At 39.4% G+C, this 20274-nt stretch overlaps 1 protein-coding gene across 4 annotated transcripts in view; it reads left to right on the forward strand.

The window, feature by feature from the left end:
* LRRC28 (leucine rich repeat containing 28) overlaps window positions 1–20274 on the forward strand; it is a 1318547-nt gene that overhangs the window by 778189 nt on the left and 520084 nt on the right. For all 4 annotated transcript variants that reach the window (XM_044078388.1, XM_044078386.1, XM_044078389.1 and 1 more), the window contains one exon: window positions 18152–18289. In XM_044078388.1, the coding sequence (XP_043934323.1) occupies window positions 18152–18289 (138 nt within the window). The remainder of the gene's footprint in view (window positions 1–18151; window positions 18290–20274) is intronic.

The raw sequence follows: 20274 nt of genomic DNA on the forward strand, positions 1-20274 counted from the left end.
TTCCTTTAATGTATAACAGAAGCAAACTGATTGCAGTGAACAGGAGCATCATTGTATGAGACGTCCCTTTAATGTATAACAGAAGCAAACTGATTGCAGTGAACAGGTGTGTCATCATATGAGACATTCCTTTAATGTGTAACAGAAGCAAACTGATTGCAGTGAACAGGAATATCATCGTATGAGACGTTCCTTACACTATAACAGAAGCAAACTAATTGCAGTGAACAGAAGCATCTTCGTATGAGACATTCCGTACACTATAACAGAAGCAAACTGATTGATGTGAATAGGAGCATCATCATATGAGACATTCCTTTAATGTATAACAGAAGCAAACTGATTGCTGTGAACAGGAGCATCATCGTATGAGAAGTTCCTTACGGTATAACAGAAGCAAACTGATTGCAGTGTACAGGGGCATCACCATATGAGATGTTCCTTAGATATGATCCTTGGTTTCCTTGTTTTGTTGAATGTTGATACTGTATTTATTATTTCACTGTGAATAAACTGGACAGCATGAAGTCTATGAGTTTAAAGTTAATATTCTATATATGAATAAATTTTAGTGTAGCTTGTTTTTTTTTTTTTTTATGAAAATGCACTTCCTTAGAGCTACAACAATTTGTCTAGTACTTAGTGCAGATGAGTAAAGCTATGAGCTGTTAAAGAGCTGCTTCTTATAGTATAGGACGCAATTCCCAAAGCCTTTATTTGTCTGCTGTGTGACTCTGGCCAAGTTACTTCACCAAACAGTGCTGTTGAGCTGCTCCTAAAAATGGGCACTTGTACCTAGTGGGCAGTCCCAGGCTGTTTGCAAATACATTACACGTTTTGATTTCCTTTACCATTCACATAGCCGCTAATTAGTGCTTCATTATATGCCACTTGATTATGAATCCACACACATCTCATGTAGTTTATTGGGTTGCCAGAAGCATTTTCACTAAATGTAAGTTTCAAGGGGAGAGGTTTGCTCTTTATCTTGTTAAGTTTCGGAGTTAGAGTATTTTGTTTATAAAATGGCTGTCATTGTTTTTGCTGTAAAATATGGACACAATTTTTAAATAAATACAAATCTCTGTGATAATTGTCAAAGTAAGGGAAAAAAAACAGTCTGCAGACTGTGACAGGTTTGAACATTGTTTTATGGTAATTGGGTAGCAACAGACAAATAATGGGATATTGGTATGGCTGTTGGGGCCCTGTTTCATAACCTTGAATAGGGTCCCATTTGACCAAGATCCATCTCTGTTGACTCTATAGGCTTATGCTGCAATAATATGTCATTATCAGCTTTTCAGGCAGGTCAGACCTGTACTGAGTGATGTCAGAAGGGATAGCTATTCTTGATAACAGAGAAGACATAGAGAGGTCAACAATGAGATGTAGATTGTGCTACAAAAAAAAAAGTATGATCTTCATTCTTACTGCTGCAGGAACCTATGGGTAGTGTTCTGCCAAGGACACAGCACCCAGCCAACTCCTGTTCCTATCACTCACACTGACCGCTATCAAGTTAAATTGTCAGTATTTTCTTGCCAAATCAAGGTGAAGCATGTCTTGGGCTCCAGAGGAACAGCAGTCAGTCAAAACTTCTTGCCAAACAGATAAGACCCTTTTTTGGGGATACATTCCTCTCATAAATATTTTTATTAAGCATTCGTGATATTATTTTTGATTGACCCCAATATAAAAAAATAGCTATATTTGTAGTATTCCACTTTTAGAATACCATCTTCTGCTGTTTACTTTACTTTTCAGTTTTATGTGGAGAAGTGTGATTTTGCAACAATATTATGTATTTAGGCTGTACTTTTATAGTTGGGAGTGTGTATTTTTTCCTGCCTGTTACTGTTTTTAAAGGAATTGGGATGTTTCTTTATTTCTGAGGTAGTAAGTGTTTTGTGATATTTCTGACTAAAGATTTATTGTCTGGTGGCATACTTTTCAGTCTCCTGCTTGTGTTTACGAGCTTGGGGAAGGAAAGTGTGCTTGGTGCTTATAGTGCATACTTACTTTTTCCCATTGTTCATGATCTCATTGTACAACTAATCAGATTTCCTCTCCAGGTACAGCATAATTCTGATGGCATCCTTGACTGTCTTCTGGATCCTCTACCTCACCACAATTCCCACATCATTTCTAGCCTGTCGTCTTCCTGAGTAGTAGACTCTGGATCCCAAGCCAAGTGGCTTTGCCACACTACCCTTCCATCTTGTCTCCTGAATACATATGAAGCCCAGCACCCTCATTAACTTCATCCACTTACAAGTTGTGTCCTGTCAGTGACCCTACATTGAATAGCAGTTCATAGCTCAATTTTTGCACCGTTGAGTGGCCAGCACTGACACGGCAAACATTCTGTGATCCATGTTCTTCTCCCATCTTGAGTATTTTGCACACCACAGTTGATTTCCAAAGTGGTTGTTGTATACATTTTTCCCCACTCCATTTTTAGGTGAGTTTTGTGTGAAAAGTCTCAATATGTTTTTGGAAGATGGGAGTAATCCCACAGGGAGAACATGAATTGGACAGAGGTCAGGATCAAACCTTGTGTCTTGTGTATGGGAAGTGAAGACCTTAACTGCTGTGGCAAGTGGTCAAAGTAAATATGACTATCAGTTAAAATAACTTCCATTACCAATAGACAGCATTTAGAGATCAGTAGCATCACCCCCCTTCAACTTACCCTCCAAAAAAACAGGCAGAGCAGAAAGTGTCCAAAAGTATTTTACTAATTTTTTATGCTGTTCCTCTTTTGGGGATGTTTCTTGCAAGGCAACAATCCAAAGTATTAAGTTCCTTAGATAGCCCATTATGCTATTCTTTTATCTGGATTTGTCAATCCATTGTCTTTACAAATCAGAAAAAAAAATCATCCTGCACCCATCAAAAGATTCCCTTTGAACAACCTTCTAGTATTTGTCAACTGAAAAATCATCTTGTTAATAAATTGCTCATAAAAACATCACAGCAAAGTAACACAGTGTAATATGGAAAGAAAATCATTTATAAAAAAACAACAATGCAGTATTTATTTATCCTATGTTGACCAGCTAGTGGCATCTTTTCAAGGGAGACCAGAGGTAGTATTTCTACTACATGGGGAAATTTAGGTTCAATAGCTTTCCACTTTTGGGGTAGAAACTTGTAACTGATATATCAGTAGCTCATTATTTTATGGGAAGGGTGGCACATTACCTGTCTTAAGGGGTACAAGGTTGGTGCATCCAGTTACTTTGTCAGCTTAACAGTTCCCAGCATGGTCCTGACAGGTTGCAGCTATAATTACCACAGTAAAATACTACATAAATGTTATAATATGACTGGTTGTCGTGTTGTTGTTAGTACTTGTTACCCATTTTAAATGTGACCAGTAACATCAATTTTCATATCACAGTTAAGATGATGCACTAATGGATGTGCATAGCTAGTGACAGTAGGTATATAAGGTGTGTATCAATTAATCACTAGCTACATTCCTATATTCCTATACAGCACACACGCTGTAACCTATTAGCTACCAGTAGGAGTAGATATGCATAACAGGTATGAAAGATGAGACCTGTCCTACTTTACGTTTGCCAAATAGACTATGGCATACATTTATGACCCCCAGCTTGACTGAATTAACAATGAACTGTATGGTAAAGTGGTAAATACTGCATGTCATGTTAACTAGAGTTAAAAGAGGAAAAGCTCTCAGCTAATATCTTTTATTTTTCAATTAAAAAGGTATTGGTTTCGGAACAAGTTATAAGTGCTTGATTACTTTCAAGTCTCAACTGAGATTGGCTGTAGTTCATGGTTCCTTTTTCCTGGTTTTAAGGAGTCTCAGCCAGCAGCTTCATTGCTGAAGAAGTACCAGTTTTCCTTGTGGTCTTATTATTTTCTCCACATATGTACGAATTACAGTTCATATATGTGTGTAGAAAATAATATATAAAAGAATATAGAAATATATACAGATTTATATATGATAAGTGACATCTTAGGGTACCTTGGGTCTCTAGAGGAACCACAGCAGAATGGAGGACAAAATACCCTCTATAAGCAGCAGTGAATCTTTAAAGATATCCTTTTAAACAGGTCCAGTGGAAACTTTCAGGTCTTGTCGTATATAATACATGAAGCAAAATAAATCAATAGCTGGGCAACCCAAATAGACTACCATCCAGGGAACACCATATAAATTATCAAAAATGTGTCTACTGGAAAGTAAGCCAATGCAATGCATACCTTTTCATGTAACACCCAAAAGAAACATTACAAATTACCCATTGCAGTAACAGGAATAAGAGTTGCACTGCTGAAAGTCACCTTCTATGTTTGACTGTCCACTAAGGCTTTCTTAAAGCATCAACATCTCACTCTGAGTCATTCAAGCCCAGGGTAGCTGATAATTGATTAGTTATACTTCACATATATTCTTACTGTAAAGATCATATAAATTGTATGGTCGAGAGTTGATTATCTGAACTAATTGGGACCAAGGCTAGTTCGGATAATCAAACTGTTTGGATAACAAAACATGTAATTGAACAGGATAAAAAGTTTCTAAAATTTTGTTTTTTTCTGCAAGCAGGAATACGCTTTTCAACCATTCAGTGATTCAAGTGGATAATAAAGAATATTTTTCACACACAAGTATGACTCTGTCATTGTCCATGTTGGTGTGAATGACCTGAGATGTACCTCCCTGGACTACATGAAAAGAGACATAGAGGAGCTCTCTGATCATGTAGCCCAGGCCGGTATGACCCTGACCCTGAGTAGCATCTTACCCTCACCAAGATTGATGCCACAGTATAAAGACAAAATGATCAATTTTAACAATTGGCTAAACTATTGGTGTCATTCAAAGGGGATCTAGTATCTGTCAGCCTGGGATGACATGCTCGACAAGCCACGCTGCTTCGCCAGGGATGGCCTGCACCTGTCACCCTTGGGCTTTCGAATACTGGCAAAGGCTCTTGCCACCCCCATAGTGCCTTTTTTAGGCAAGGCTCAGAAGACAAAACCACCTCCATAGACAATACCAGAAACAAAAAACTAAGGGTAATGCTACTCAACTCCAGAAGTCTAAACCTCAAGATGCATGCACTCGAGGCACTCCTCAGTATGGAGAAGATCAATATCTGTGCAGTAACAGAAACCTGGTTCAAGGCTCCAGAGAGCACCCCAGCATTACCAGGATACAACTCATACCACTCCTTTCGGCCCCAGAACTTGGACCGAAATATTAAAGGTGGGGGAGTATCCTTCTTCATCAAGGATACTCACACCTCCAGGTTAGTGTCATTGCATGAGGCAGAGGAGACCATCCATGTGCAACTAACAGTAGGTAAAACTGCTTTTCAGTTTGTAGCCTGCTACAGATCACCCACCCAGACTCAGGACCACCACTCGGCATTCCTGAGAACATTGGAAAATATGAAGGTCTCACCAAACACCATGATACTGGGTGACTTCAACTACCCAAACATCGACTGGGAAAACTATTCAAGCCCCAACTCATTTTCCTTACGGTTCCTTGAGTTTATAAACTCAAATGCCGTGGAACAACTGGTCACCACTCCCACAAGAGGGGACAACATATTGGACTTGGTCATCACCAACATGGGGGCCAAATGCTCCATACCAGAGGTAAACCCCTCGTTGGTAAGATCAGACCATAAACTAATCACAATGGACATCCATATCCCGACCCCACCCCCAGCAAAGGAAACCACTGTAAAATATTTCTCAAAAGCAAACTTCACACTCCTCAAGACTGAGGTGGAAAATTTCAAAGCCCCCGAGCATATACAGTTGCACTCTATGAGCACCTTCAGGAATGCATGGATCTTGCCATCCCAAGTAAAACCAAGACTCATTCCTCTAAAAAACAGGAGACCAGTCTGGTGGACCCCTGCTATAAATAAGCTATACAACAGAAGGAGGAAACTATTGCATGTAAGGGCAAAATCCCAAAAAGGGAGGTCATCCCTGATCAGTACTAGTAAGAAACTTCGATCCCTCATAAAATCATCAAAGGCTAGCTATGAAAGAAAAATCGCCAAAGACTCTAAAGGCAATCACAAGGCGTTCTTTAGCTACGTCAAGAATCTGGGTGGCAACTCTCAGATATGCTCTGAGCTGGTGCAAAATGGCACAAAATACACTGAACCCACTGACATAGCCAACATCCTGGTGGACAGGTTCAGTGCAAACTTTACCCCCCCTTCCCCACCAAAAGAGCCAGTGTCTATCCCAGAAGAATGCAATCCCCCAGACATCACAGACACACAGGTGAAAGCAGCTCTCTCCAAAGTAAAAAAATACAGCATCAATGGGGCCAGATGGTATCCCGGGCTGTGTCTTACACAAGTTCCAAAACTAACTAAGCCCTCACATAAATTCACTGTTCCAACTCAGCCCTACCTCAGGTTGTGTACCCGAAGAATGGCGTACAGCAACAGTGATCCCGCTCCACAAAGGTGGCGCCACAACAGATCCAGGGAACTATCGCCCTATAAGCCTGACTAGCCTGGTCTGCAAGGCTATGGAGTGCAGCATCATGGATCTCATAAACAAAGACATTGGGAACCTCCAAACACTGGACCCTACCCAATTCAGCTTTGTTAAAGGCAGATCTTGTTTCTTAAATCTAGTTGACTTCTTCGAAATAGTAACCAAAGCCATAGATGAGGGAAAGGTAGTCCACACAACCTACCTGGACCTCGCAAAGGCCTTCGACACAGTACCCCACTCTGGCATCATAAACAAGCTTACCAGCTTAAATATTAACCCATATATCACAAGATGGGCTGCAAAGTGGCTCAGGGATAGAACTCACATGGTCAGAGTCGCGGGTGCCATGTCCGACTCTAAACTGGTTACAAGTGACGTCCCACAGGGCTCAGTCCTGGGACCCCTCTTGTTCGGTATATACTTCTCTGAGGTACAGGCAAACACGGGAGGACTATGGCTTACCAGGTTCGCAGATGATTGCAAACTGGAAGCCATAATCGACTCACCGGCTGACATAAGCATTCTCCAGAAGGGCCTTACGGAGACGGATACCTGGTGTCAGAACCATGGCCTCAATCTAAATGCCAAAAAGTGCATAGTCATCCCCTTTGGGAAAAACAAAGTGCCCACAAACTACCACATAGGAGGTAATCCACTAAGTATGGAAGAAGTAATTAGAGATCTGGGGACCCAAGTAGATAGCAACCTCACCTTTGACAATCACATTGCCAAAGTGGTTAGAAAAACCTTCTATATAGCTCACCTAATCACAAAAGGGTTCACATCTAGATCAAGAGAGGTCATTGTGCCCCTCTACTCATCATTCATCAGGCCCATAATTGAGTACAATGCCCCATTTGGGATGTACCTTACCTGACACCTGCAACAGCTGGAGAGACCTCAGAAATACCTCACCAAGAGGATCGTGGGCCTCAAACAGATGCCCTATGCAGCTCGACTAAAGAAACTCCAACTCTGCTCAGTTGCCTACCGCCTACTGAGAGGCGATCTCTGCCTGATATACAAGGCCATGTCTAACCCAGAATTGTTGGACATGCTCCACCTCAAGAAAACCAAATCCATCAGAGCTACACGCTCCAGGGATCAAAACCTTAGCACAACAATAAACAGGACATGCTGGAGGGATAGATTCATATCCCAAAGGCTTCCATCGCTCTGGAATAGAATCCCAGTCCATGTTAGGCAGAGCTCCTCGCTGACCCTCTTCAAGAGAAATCTTGATGAGGGGATGGGAAATCGTAAATTTACTCCCGGGATCTCTTCTATGGCCCTGCTGGACAGAGGCTCAGGAATCTAGACTAAAAGGGAGGCGAAAGCCAACACATTCTGGCTAGGCTTGTAAATGCCCTGGGGCAGATAGCCTAGTACCTACCTATGAACGAGCTGGCTACAAGCTCAAAAAACATGCTCAAGCGAATACATATAATATTTACATATTCATATTTTAAGATTTTTCCTACCCGAAAACTTTGCAAGGCTGGTTCTGATAATTGAGGTTTCAGATAATTGACGTTTGGATAATCGACTCTCTACTGAATTGAATAGTACCACTCATAGTAATTGATGCAATGTTGTAACAAGGTAATCCCTCCTGTATATATTATTATTTATAATGGGCAATGTTATTTTCCTCAAAAAGGTGAATGTATTCCAACTGACTTGTACAGCATTAGAATGCAGTATTCCATTTAGTCTGTATTCATTAATGCACAGTCTTGAGTCCTTGCCCCATCAGACCTAGTTTTGCTGCATTTTGAGCAACATTTTGCCAATTCATCATATAGATGTTCATTATTCCCACTGCTGGAATAGTCTTTATGATTATTATATGGAATGTTTCTGTGCCTAGATAACAATAACCAGCCATCTTCACAAATTTCTGTGCCCACCCCCACCCCCACATACACCTTCATTATGACTGCTAATTGGTGAGTCCCAGTTAGGGAAATTAGCTGTCATCATGAAGATTTTTTCAATATTTTCTTTACAGCTTGAGAAGAAGCCTCTCTTGAGCTTCACGGAAATGACAATCATCTAAGAGCATCATTTCTGGAGAGAAGTCCCCATTGGAAGACCTCTCCACACAGCAGTTGTTGCCCTTTTAAGAAAAATATATTTAATTTTCTGACTAAAAATGGCAATTCCCTTTAAAAAACCCCAAGGGTAAAAAGGAAACACTGACAAACCATTTAGTAAAAACTGCAAGAAAAACCCAGCCAAGCTACAGTTTTCACTATACCACCTTAAATCTGGAGTCTACTTTATACCCTCGAAACTTGAAAAATTTGAATCCCGCGACACATAAAGAGCGAACCGCGGATACGTCGAATGTACTAAAGCGTGAAAATGTAAATCTTGAACCGTCATAATCAGCCAACCCACAACACACTACCTAACCAAACACAATAAAAAACACATACATACACTAACCAAATCCCTACTTCTAACCCTAAATTAAGGCACCAAAATCCTACTGCTAACCCTACACTAACCCCATATACACAACTGTCTATGCACTATCCTTAACCCCTCCCTAACCCTAAGGTCCGTAACTACCGCACATTTCCCCTATGGAGCTATACCCAAACAAACTAAATATTCCACACACAAACACTTAACAAAACCCTACACTAAACCTTACATACATTACCTGCACAAAACCTTGCATACACTACCTACCTATGCACTTACCTTAACCCTTCCCTAACTGTAAGGTCCATAACTATTGCACACACTTACCTTACGGAGCTATACCCCAGACGGGCGAACTATGCAATTTCGATATTTCCCCTTTCGCAGTTTTGTTCATTTGATGTATTCGCGGTTCACTCTTTCCGTGTCGTGCAATTCGGATTTGGGTTTTACTGCTTTCGAGAGCTTAAAGTAGACCCTTAAATCTGCTGTAGTGGAAGCCTATGGAATATATGCAAATGACCCCTCGATGGCATCAAGTATTTCAGCTACATGGCTTCTGGATGTCCACGCATTCCAGCCATGTAGCTGAAACACATGCTGTCCTTAATGGGTCATTTGCATTATATCCCATGGTCCCCCACTACAGGAGGTTTAAGGTATCACACTGTGATAATTCTAGCTTGGCTGGGTTTTTCTTGCAGTTTTTGCTTAAAAATATATTTTTACCGATATCAGAAGTTTCTTATCAGGGAGCCGCTATTTTTGACTAAATTTATGTTCTGTTTGTTTAAACTTTTGAAATTGTGACTGAAAGATGTACTGGGGCAGGGACCTTTTACAGTGTAGTGCTTAGGTTCACTTGGTGACAACCTACCTGCCATTTTGTGGTTTACTGTCAGTGTTTTTATTTCAGTAAAAGGAGTACTGACAGGGAAATTATGTTCTGCTTGTATGAAGTAGCTGGAACAAGAAATGTGAGTGTAATTGTGCTGCTTGTTTACACTAGCTGACAATTTACCTTCAGACTGACTTGCTGTATCAGCACTTAATGCTATTGGCTTCTCTTTATTAGCAGCAGCATGGATACCTAGTTTGGACCTGCTTCTTTCACTCCCACTGTTCCTAGAAACCCTGCTGCAGAAAAGCATCTAACCTTTACCTGTGCAGCTGCTTCCAGCATAGCGCATTCAGGGCATACAAGCACACCCTCTTAATACTAGTTACAACCAATCTGTTCATTCATCTGTTTAGTAGAATTTGCAAAAATCTGCACTTTTGCTAACATATGCATATTGTTTTCATAACGATAGCATTTTCATGGACATTTTCAAGCACCTACATATTTGGTGATTTTGCTTTTAACTATATGGAGCATTGATTGTTTGGAAGAAAATCTACCAGTACAGAGGTTTGATTTTGCCAGCTACACAAATTGTACACAAAGAAAGCATGGAGAGGGGATGGAATTAGTAATAATGATCTGAAAATACTTTGGGATGAACTTGGGGTGCTATTATGTTTGTTATTTATTAAGTCATTTAAGTTTGGGAAGATACCTCAAGGTTGGAAATACGCAATTGTTCAACCCATCTTTCAGAGACAGGGAAAAAGGACGACTACAGAGTCATGGCTATGGAGGGCACCCCAGCCATATCAGACTATACCTCCTTTCACACTTTCAGACCACAAACTGAAGGCATGAAAACTAAAGGAAGCGGCGTATTAATATTCATTAAAGACAAATACACCTCCAGATTGGCTAGACAGCATGATTCCCTAGAGATACTTCAGGTGCAATTAACTATTGGTAGGACATTTGTTCAAGTCATTGCCAGCTACATGACCCTCTCTGTGAATCAGAACACCCACTCTGCCTATTTGGATCTACTTGAGTCTTTCAGGATACGTCCGAACACCATGGTTTTCATCGACTTTAAATACCCATCCATTGACTGGATAAATTACTTGTGCGCAAACTCACTTGCCCAAAGGTTCCTCAAAATCATTAACTCCAATACCCTGGACCAAATGGTTGACATCTTCACAAGGGGTGCCAACATCCTGGATGTGGTGCTTACCAATATGGGGGACCACTGTAGAACCCCCACTGTGAGGTCTTCTCTGGTGAGATCTGACCACAGATCAGTCTCATTTGAAGTAACTATCAGACCTGACCCCCCCCCCCCAGTAGCAACTAAACTAAAAAAACTTTTCGCACCTCCCCCCTCAGATGGAACTGGCAACTATGCCAAGCTCTACACAAATGCTTTATACAAACATCTGTATAACTGCATTGACAAAGCCGTAACTGATAAGACCAAAACAAGCTACTCAAGGAAGAACAAACCTGCCTGTAGACAACTTGCATTAACAGGCTTTACAACAAGAGGAAGAAATTGCTGTCTAAGATTAAGAGGGAGCGAGCCTTAAACTGGAAACACTCCATCCTCAGCATAAACAAGCATATAAGATTTCTTGTGAAGTCCTCCAAAGCTAACTGTGAATCCAAATTAGCTTGTTCAACTAAGGACAACCATAAGGCATTCTTTAGTTACATCCATAACCTAAAAGGAAGGCCCAGATTATCAACAAAGATATAGGTAATCTACAAACACTTTACCCTACTGAATCAAAGGGAGATCATGCCTGTTAAACCTGGTGGACTTCTTAGAGACAGTCACCAAGGCCCTTGACAAGGAGAAATCTGCACAAACAGCCTACCTAGACTTAGCCAAGGCTTTTGAAACTATCCCCCACTCAGGCACCATTGACAAATTCACTCAGCTAGGTATCTATGAAGATCCTGTGGAACATAATAAAGATGCTAAATGGATAGAAGTAAAAGAAAGAAAAAGAAGTTCAAATGTATAGGATATGAAATGGGATGAAGTAACAGCCAGAGAGTTTGAAATAAAGTTAAGAAAAGCCTCCAATTGGAAAACCTCAGGCTCAGATGCAGTAGCTAACTTCTGGCTAAAAGTATTAACATCTTTGTATGAAGATTTAGGCATGAGTAAGAACTGTTTAAATGCACACCCCAAACAGACACCATCCTGGTTAACAACAAGAAAAACAATGCTTCTACTTAAGAGTGAACCTGTAAGCTACCCTAAAAATTATAGACCAATAACTTGCCTTCCGACGATGTATAAACTATACACGGGAACTGATGCCAACAAAGTTTATAGTCATTTAGAAGAAAATTCAATCGTGGCAGTAGAACAAAAGGGTGATAAAAGAAAGTCATATGGAACAAAGGATCATTTGTTGCTAAATAAAGTCAAAATTCGTAAAGGAGAACTGTAAAAATGGGAAGAATAGAAGTATGGCATGGATTGACTACAAAATAGGATTTGACAGCATCCCACATTCATGGATAAAAGAGTGCTTACAAATGTATAAGATACACCCTACACTGATTTATTACATTACAGTGACCATGAAACAGTGGCAGACCACTTTGCAATTAACCCATGATAAAGGACAAATTATTATTCCAGAGATAAAAATTAAAAGGGGGATATTCCAGCGTGACTCACTGTCAACTCTGCTATTCTGTCTTGGCCTTAGCTTGTCCTTAACCCATTAAGCTGTCTAATTAACAGATTAGGCCATGGCTATAATTTGGATCCTAGAAAACAACAACGTGTAAAGACGTCTCATCTTCTCTTTGTCGATGATTTAAAACTGTATTCCTCGTCAGATGAGGAACTGAAAGCACAACTGCAAGTAGTCAAAACTTTTTCAGATGATATAAGAATGTCATTTGGTCTTCATAAATGTGCAAAAACAACCTTTGAGGCAGGAAGGTAGCACCAAGAAAGCATCAGTTTGTGACAAGAATGTGATATAAAAGAACCTGAGCAAGAGGGAATGTATAAATGTTTGGGAATTGATGAAGGATCAACAATAAATCATGAACAAATGCAAATAAAAATCAGTAAAGAATATTTTAAAAGACTTAAATTAATTCTAAAAGCAGCATTGACATCTAGGAAAAAAATTAAAAGTAAATCAGTTTGCTGTTCCTTTCCTGCCTTACAGTTTTGGAGTGATTGGCTGGCCCCAAAAAGTGTTAGATCAGACAGGAAAACAAGAAGGATGCTTCATGCTCATCGAATGATTTATAAAAATCAGTGCATACCAAGATTATATATTCCTCTTCCGAAGAAGGGATGGGACTCTTTGAAACTGATTACATATATAGAACTGCATTCGTGGGACTGCACACAAGTCTGCCGACCTCAGAGGACCCAAACATAGTGAAAGTTTTGAAACATGAGGAGAATAAATCTAAGATGACTTCCCTGCTTAGTCTAGCAGACGTATATCGGTGTCAAGCGGGAATGGAACTCATACCAGAACTAGATAAAAATCAGGCAGCAACTGAATGTGCCAAAAAACAAAAGAAAGAATATAAGGTGAAGGATTAGATGAGAAGGCAAGAAATGTGGAAACTGCATAAATAGAGCTGCAAGTAAAGAAAACTCGTGGAAGAACCTCATGTTGATCAGGATCGAATGCAGGAATGTTTAAGGACAGGAGAATTCAAACCAAAAGATGAAAGATTAATATTGGTGGCCCAAGACAGTGGGCTATGTACACGTTGGTTTACAAAGTCCATTGAACATGTAGGAGAAACAGACAAATGTAGGTTTTGTAAAACAGAATTGGAAACAGTCGCACACCTTGTTGCTGATTGTGGCATACTAATGGCAGAAGGACTGTATACTGAAGGGCATAATACTGTGGCAAGATTGTAGGGATTGTACAAACATTATGGTATTGAAGTGGCTGAAAAACACTGGAAACATGAGTCACAAAGCAACATAAAAATGCTGAAGTCCACATCACATGGGATCACCCATTACCAACAGTTCAAAAGGTAAATGTGAGAAAACCAGATAATAGTGATCCATGAAAAGAAGACAAAAGTAACATCGATCATTGAAATCACTAACATCCATTGATTACATTGTCTTGCATATAGAAAGGCATAAAGTCATAAAATATCAGGATTCGCAGGCAGAAATGAGAGCAATGTGGAAGAAAGATAACCATATTTCCAATAGTAGTAGGAGCAACGTCTCTTATAAAAAAGAATCTACAATCATATTTAGATATGTTACCGATACATGTAATGCCATATGAATTGCAGGAGTGGTTATTATGAGGCACATTACTGGTGCTGCGAAGAACACTTCTGGCTGACATCAAAGATTGAAACAATACTAATTTCATGCACTTTAATCATACTTTGACTTAGGAATGGGGTCCATTCCCGTCATGGTATTAGAAACCCAAAAGATTTGGAGAAATTAAAAAAAAGAGAACTAGGTGTATCATTAGATGGGTCAGTAACTGGCTCACTGATAGAACCCCTATAGTCAAAATAGGGAATTCCACCTCCAGCGGCAGACTTGTAACCAGTGGTATTCCACAGGGATCAGTCCTGGGACCTCTCCTGTTTGGAATCTATTTCTCCGAAGTACAAGCTAAAACTAAAGGTCTGTGGCTGACAAAGTTTGCTGATGACTGCAAACTGGGAGCGGTCATAGAATCTCCAAATAATGTCAACATCCTACAAGAGGGTCTTACACAAACAAATGATTGGTGCCAAAGTCACGGTCTTAAACTCAATACAAAAAATGTGTTATTATCCCTTTCAGTAAGAGTGATGTTCCTGCTAACTACCACATCAATAACAACAGCCTGTGTACGCACTCAGTAGTGAGAGACCTGGGCACACAGGTTGACAGCAACCTTACCTTTGATCACCATGTCTCCACAGTGGTAAGAAGAGCATTCTATATTACCAAACCTTTGGAACAGACTCCCGCTTCATGCCAAGCAGAGCACCTCATTGGCCCTCTTCAAACACAGTCTGGACGATTGGCTGTGTAACTGTAAATTCACCCCAGAGGTTCCACCTGTGTCCTTCTTGGACAGGGGCTGATCATGGAAATAAGGGTAAAGCTTGGATAGGCTTGAAAAGGTCCTAGGGTCATTAACTTAGTAACTTCTTATGATCCTGTGTAGACCCATAAGTTTACTTTCATGTTGTTGAAAAATAATGGAGAAGGTTATTTTGGATAAATTATTGTCAGAATTGTTAAAGTTGGGCTTGAAGCCATTTATCAACATGCTTATGTTGAAAAAAGATCTATAACCACCTGTAAGATAACGTGTGTGTGTGTGTGTGTGTGTGTATATATATATATATATATATATATATATATATATATATATATATATATATATACACACACATAACTATAAATGACAAATTGTGCTGTGGTGTAATTTATATAGACTTAACTTCAGTATTTGATAGGGTCATACATAAAATACAAGCAGGAGTAAACTGGAAAGCGTACAGAGAAAATATACCAAAGGCATCCATGGATGTGAAAATTTAAGTTATTATGACAGACTAAAATATCTTGTACAGTATCCTATATTGACATTTAAGAGGACACATTATTCAGGTATATAGGACTTTTAGAGACACCTACCTCTACGAATGTTTGAGGTTATGAATAAGTAGTAGAGAATCATCAGACAACCTACGTAGAAGATTATATAGGAATAAGATATGTAGTAATTGGCTGTTTTGAGAGAGAGTAGCTGATGCATGGAATATTCTACTAAATTACATTTAAGCAAGCACTGGTTTAAAAATTTTAAGAACAATCTCAACACTTATGGGAATAACTGTCTTGGTGTATTGGCACGCTAGAAGGGCATTATTGCCCCTGCCTGAAATAGTTGCATATATGTAATCTCCATTTACTTAGTGTTTGACTCTTGAGTGCTTGCTCACCACTGAAAAAGGGACATTTAATGACCAGTGGGCTTACCTAGTTAAACAAATGAAATGGCAACAATTTTACTTTCACTTATCAAGGAGCAATGCACCTCTTCTTCATTAAAATTTATTAACAGATATATAGATGGGTCCATTAATGTTCATTAACTCATTCACTCCAGTGGAGCTCAGGAAGTTTGCACTGTAACTTCCAATGGGTGGAGCCTAATCCTTACAGAATCAAACTATGTCCTCACATTTCAAACAAATGTTCATATCTCTGGAACCATAGGGTTATGAAAGAAGTATAAATGGCAAACGTTTCACCGCAAACTATTTTTATAGTGGTAGTATTCTTTAGGTTCTAGGTCTTAAACCGAATTTTGTAAGTCACAGTAAACACAGTAACTATTACATTTGTAATATTTTGTAAACAACTTAGAATATCTCAGCAACCACTCAAGTTACACACATACTGTCAGCGGCATTTTATTCGTCTAGCTGACAGCTTTCATATGAGGCTAAGGAGTTCTGTCTGTGTTACTTGGTTGTTGAGATATTTTGAAAAGTGTGAAATGTATATCTATATAAATTAATATAATAAAAACAACAGTTAATATCTATTTATCTACATGAGACAGAGGTCAAATATTAATGCAGTTAAGTTTGCCATTGTGTAAGCTTTAAGATGAAATCTTTTAAAACCTTGTACATATCATGGTTTTGGAGTTATTGATGCATATATGAATAAGCAATATTTGATGCCTAGAGGCGTCAGTAGGAGTTAACTGCAGATGCACCTGGAGGCATTACTCGGATGTAATTTTGTGTCTGTTGTTTGACAAATTATTGGCCTTTTCTTTGTTTTCATACCAGCCTAGTACAGATGCTTTCCAACTAAAGCATTTGTGTTATACTTGGTCATGCATGCAAGCTAACATAAAAATATAACACCTTATTTGACAAGATGCCATAACGGTAGCCAGCTGACTTTTATGGGCCTTGTCTTATGAAGATTTCTACTAGGACTGATAGCTAGATTGAAGTGATTACATCAGAAAAAATAACAAAGTGAAACACATTTACATTTTAATGAGAAGTAAAATGAACGAGTGCCTTTAGAGAAAATAAAATGTGCTGGTTTGTTTCTTTATCATGCAGCAGTGATTTTTTTTTTTTTTTTTGCTGTCTCCCCCACTGCCTGTCATTCATCAGTTCCCTATTGGCCAGTTGAACCCTTCATTCCCATATCACTGAGGGTTAGCGTTGGCTGAGAGAGGCCATCATTAGTAGTTTAAGTGTTTTTGCTTTACGGGGCAACCTCCCCGTGTAAACTCAGTAAAACAGAGGAAGAGGGACATGCAATGGGCTGATGCCACAGATTTTTTCTCACTTATACCAGGGATATTGCCACAAGCAGCCCCACCCCCTTCCATGAAGCATGGGAATTGTTTTTCCTGGTATCCACCAGAGAGCTGTTTTTTCTTTATGTGCACCCTGAGTGCCTGGCTGCCTGCAACCCTCTTGCCCCCTAGGATTTTTGAGCATGCTACACCCCTTGACTTCTCTCTCTCTCTCTCTTTCTGCCTGCCTGAGGTTGTCATTTGAACCCTGGTTACCTGGGTTGCAGTCGCAGTTCTGCCTGTATATGTCATAGATAAACATATATATTCCAACCACGGTTTTAATCTTCTCTATTCAGAGCCAGTATAACACCAAAAACGAAGTAAGATAGAAAACTCACTTTATTTTTAACCAAAAAACAAAGCTTTCGGGAGTATCCCTTCCTCAGTGTTTATTAATACATTTCTAATTAAAAATGAACATATGGCATTTGTCCGTTTGCTGTATAATGTGTTCATTTTTAATTAGAAATGTATTAATCAACACTGAGGAAGGGATACTCCCAAAAGCTTTGTTTTTTTGTTAAAAATAAAGTGAGTCTTCTATCTTACTTCGTTTTTGGATGTATATGTCATAGAGCCAGACTTGCAGTATTAAAAATTACAGGATATTTAATAATGACTTGGATAGGGTAGAAGCAACCCCAAGCAAGGCAGAAAAAAAGGTGGAGAATTAGCACCAAAAGTCAGAAGTTGAGTAAGAATCCTCAATATCCATTTCATCTTGGAAAGTCGGTGGCTACAAGCTCGGGAATCACAGGATAAATGTGACATGGCATGAAAGCCATGATGTGGGAGATCAGATGGTACAATCTTAGTGATATGTTGTATGATGGTGAACCTGATAAGCAGACATTCTTTGAAAGAGATACCCAAGCAGTTTATATTTGCTACAAATTTTTGTCTGTATATCTGTAAATGAAAATGTGTGCTTGCCACTTAGGTTCAACTTTCAAGAGATATTTTTTCCTTTCTGTTTCTACAGCAATTGGCGCTCTCATTAAACTCCAGTATCTAGATTTAAGTGACAATGCCTTAACAATTGTCTGCCCCGAAATTGGTCGGCTAAGATCTTTGCGCCATCTTCGATTGGCTAGCAACCAGCTGCAGTTCCTTCCTCCTGGTAAGAGATACAAGGGCAGTTTTTTAAAAGTATGGAATTGAGTACTTGGCACTACAGTGGCAAAGGAAGGGAAACTGCAATCTGATCACCTTGTTTTAACAAGAGTAATGCAATTAATGTAGAATAGTTTTTATACATAATCTGTCGTGATGTACTCTTTTTCATTCCACATATCAGAACCATGTAAGTTTGTATGATTAGGACCACCTCACCTTTTGCTGGCTCAGAATATGCATACTATAATATCAGTTTTGGTGTTTATATAATGGGAGTTGGTGTCACAGCTCACTTATTTAATCACTCACCAGTCATTGTTTGCTGAATGTTTTGTTAAGACAAGTGTTCTTAGTATCTCTCTAGTAATGGATAAGCAAGAATAAGCGCACCATCTACCCTTTTGAGAAACGTTTTCAAGTTTCCATTAATAATTTATGCCAGTCTTTTTGTATTCATGCTATGACTCTTAATCCTTTGAGGTCTGCTTTAAGTTTAATCTTGCAGCTTATCAGTTTAGAGGCACACTCTTGCTAATTATATTGCATCTATGAAACTTTAGAGGTTAAGGGAAATAAAGTGAAGAAATAAGATATTTGACCCTAGGGAGGACCTCTACTCTTTCCTCACAGGTGCACAAGTACCGTCACACTATTGAGATGAGGAAGACTCAAGGCTGCAGGTATAAGAGAAGTACTGAACAACATGAGGAGAAAAGAAGGTAAAAGGCAAGAAAAAGAATTGAAACACAGGTGTGAGACAGTGGCCATTCCCTAAATCAGGTCTAGCATTACCGGCTTCTGTCAACTAGCTATCTTCCACCTCAGGGCACGTTGTGGAACATTCTCATACTGTTTGAATGCTATTGACTTTAACAACCCTGTGTCCCTTCTGTAGCTGTAGATATTAGTATCATTGCTGCAGAAAATCTAGTCACACAGAGACATTCTTCCATTCAGGTAATTTCATCAGTTGATATCCCTTAGTGTTCATGGCTGTAGTCTCATGCTATTTAGTCTCATGCTATAGCCATTAAAGGTCATACTCCAGTGCATAAGAGAGCACAGCTCATGCCATTCTAAGTTCTTTTTTGCTTTCCTGAGTAAATGGTTCCTGCACATAGATTCTCCAGTTTGTTGGCTTATGTCCTACAGCACTCCTTGGCGATAAAAAGAATTCCTGAATTTCTTAAAAAACGAAAAGTAAATGACAAACATTTGTCTGCTTGGCTTGTATAAATAGTGTCTGCTGAGGAAGTCATCAACACACAGTCTTGCAGCTGGCAAATTCCCTTTCTTAGGCTATTATTTACTTATTCAGTTTAGGGAAAGAACGTGACAGATTGTGTCTTCACTGCTACTTTTAACCAGAAAACTTTAATTAAGAGAGCAAAGAGTTTATAGGTGTTTATTGAGCTCACGAAACTATTAAATATTTTTGCCTCTCTGTCTGTAGTTAAAACTCCCATTTCTTCTGTTAAAAATATGAATGTAATCTCCATCAAATTATATTAATAAAATGAAAATGTATGAAGCTTTCAGTGTGGCAAGGTATAGATATTCAAGGGCGTTATATTCATAATGGAGTATATAATCTGATATTGTAATTTTATTTTTTATTTATTTATTTTTATTTAACATTTGTTGACCGGGAATGTCCGACTAGGTTCCACAGAGCCTGTTTTCAGCGGAGGCCCGGGGAGAAATGCTCCAGATGCATGTCTTTGGAATGTGGGAGGAAACCGGAGTACCCGGAGGAAACCCACGCGAACACAGGGAGAACATGCAAACTCCACACAGAAGGCACCCCAGCCGAGAATCGAACCGGAGAACCTCTTGCTGTGAGGCGACAATGTTAACCACTGCACCACTGTTCATTCCTTATCGGAACCAAGCTGGCCATCTTTCAAGCTCGTGACAGCCACAAACTCTCGAGCTAAACTCTTACCCACAATTCCCCTCTCCCTGTTACCTCAGATTTTGTTTGCCGTG

Source organism: Protopterus annectens, chromosome 7.part0 (assembly GCF_019279795.1).
Source record: "Protopterus annectens isolate FY-2018-M chromosome 7.part0, PAN1.0, whole genome shotgun sequence".
Taxonomy (NCBI): domain Eukaryota; kingdom Metazoa; phylum Chordata; order Ceratodontiformes; family Protopteridae; genus Protopterus; species Protopterus annectens.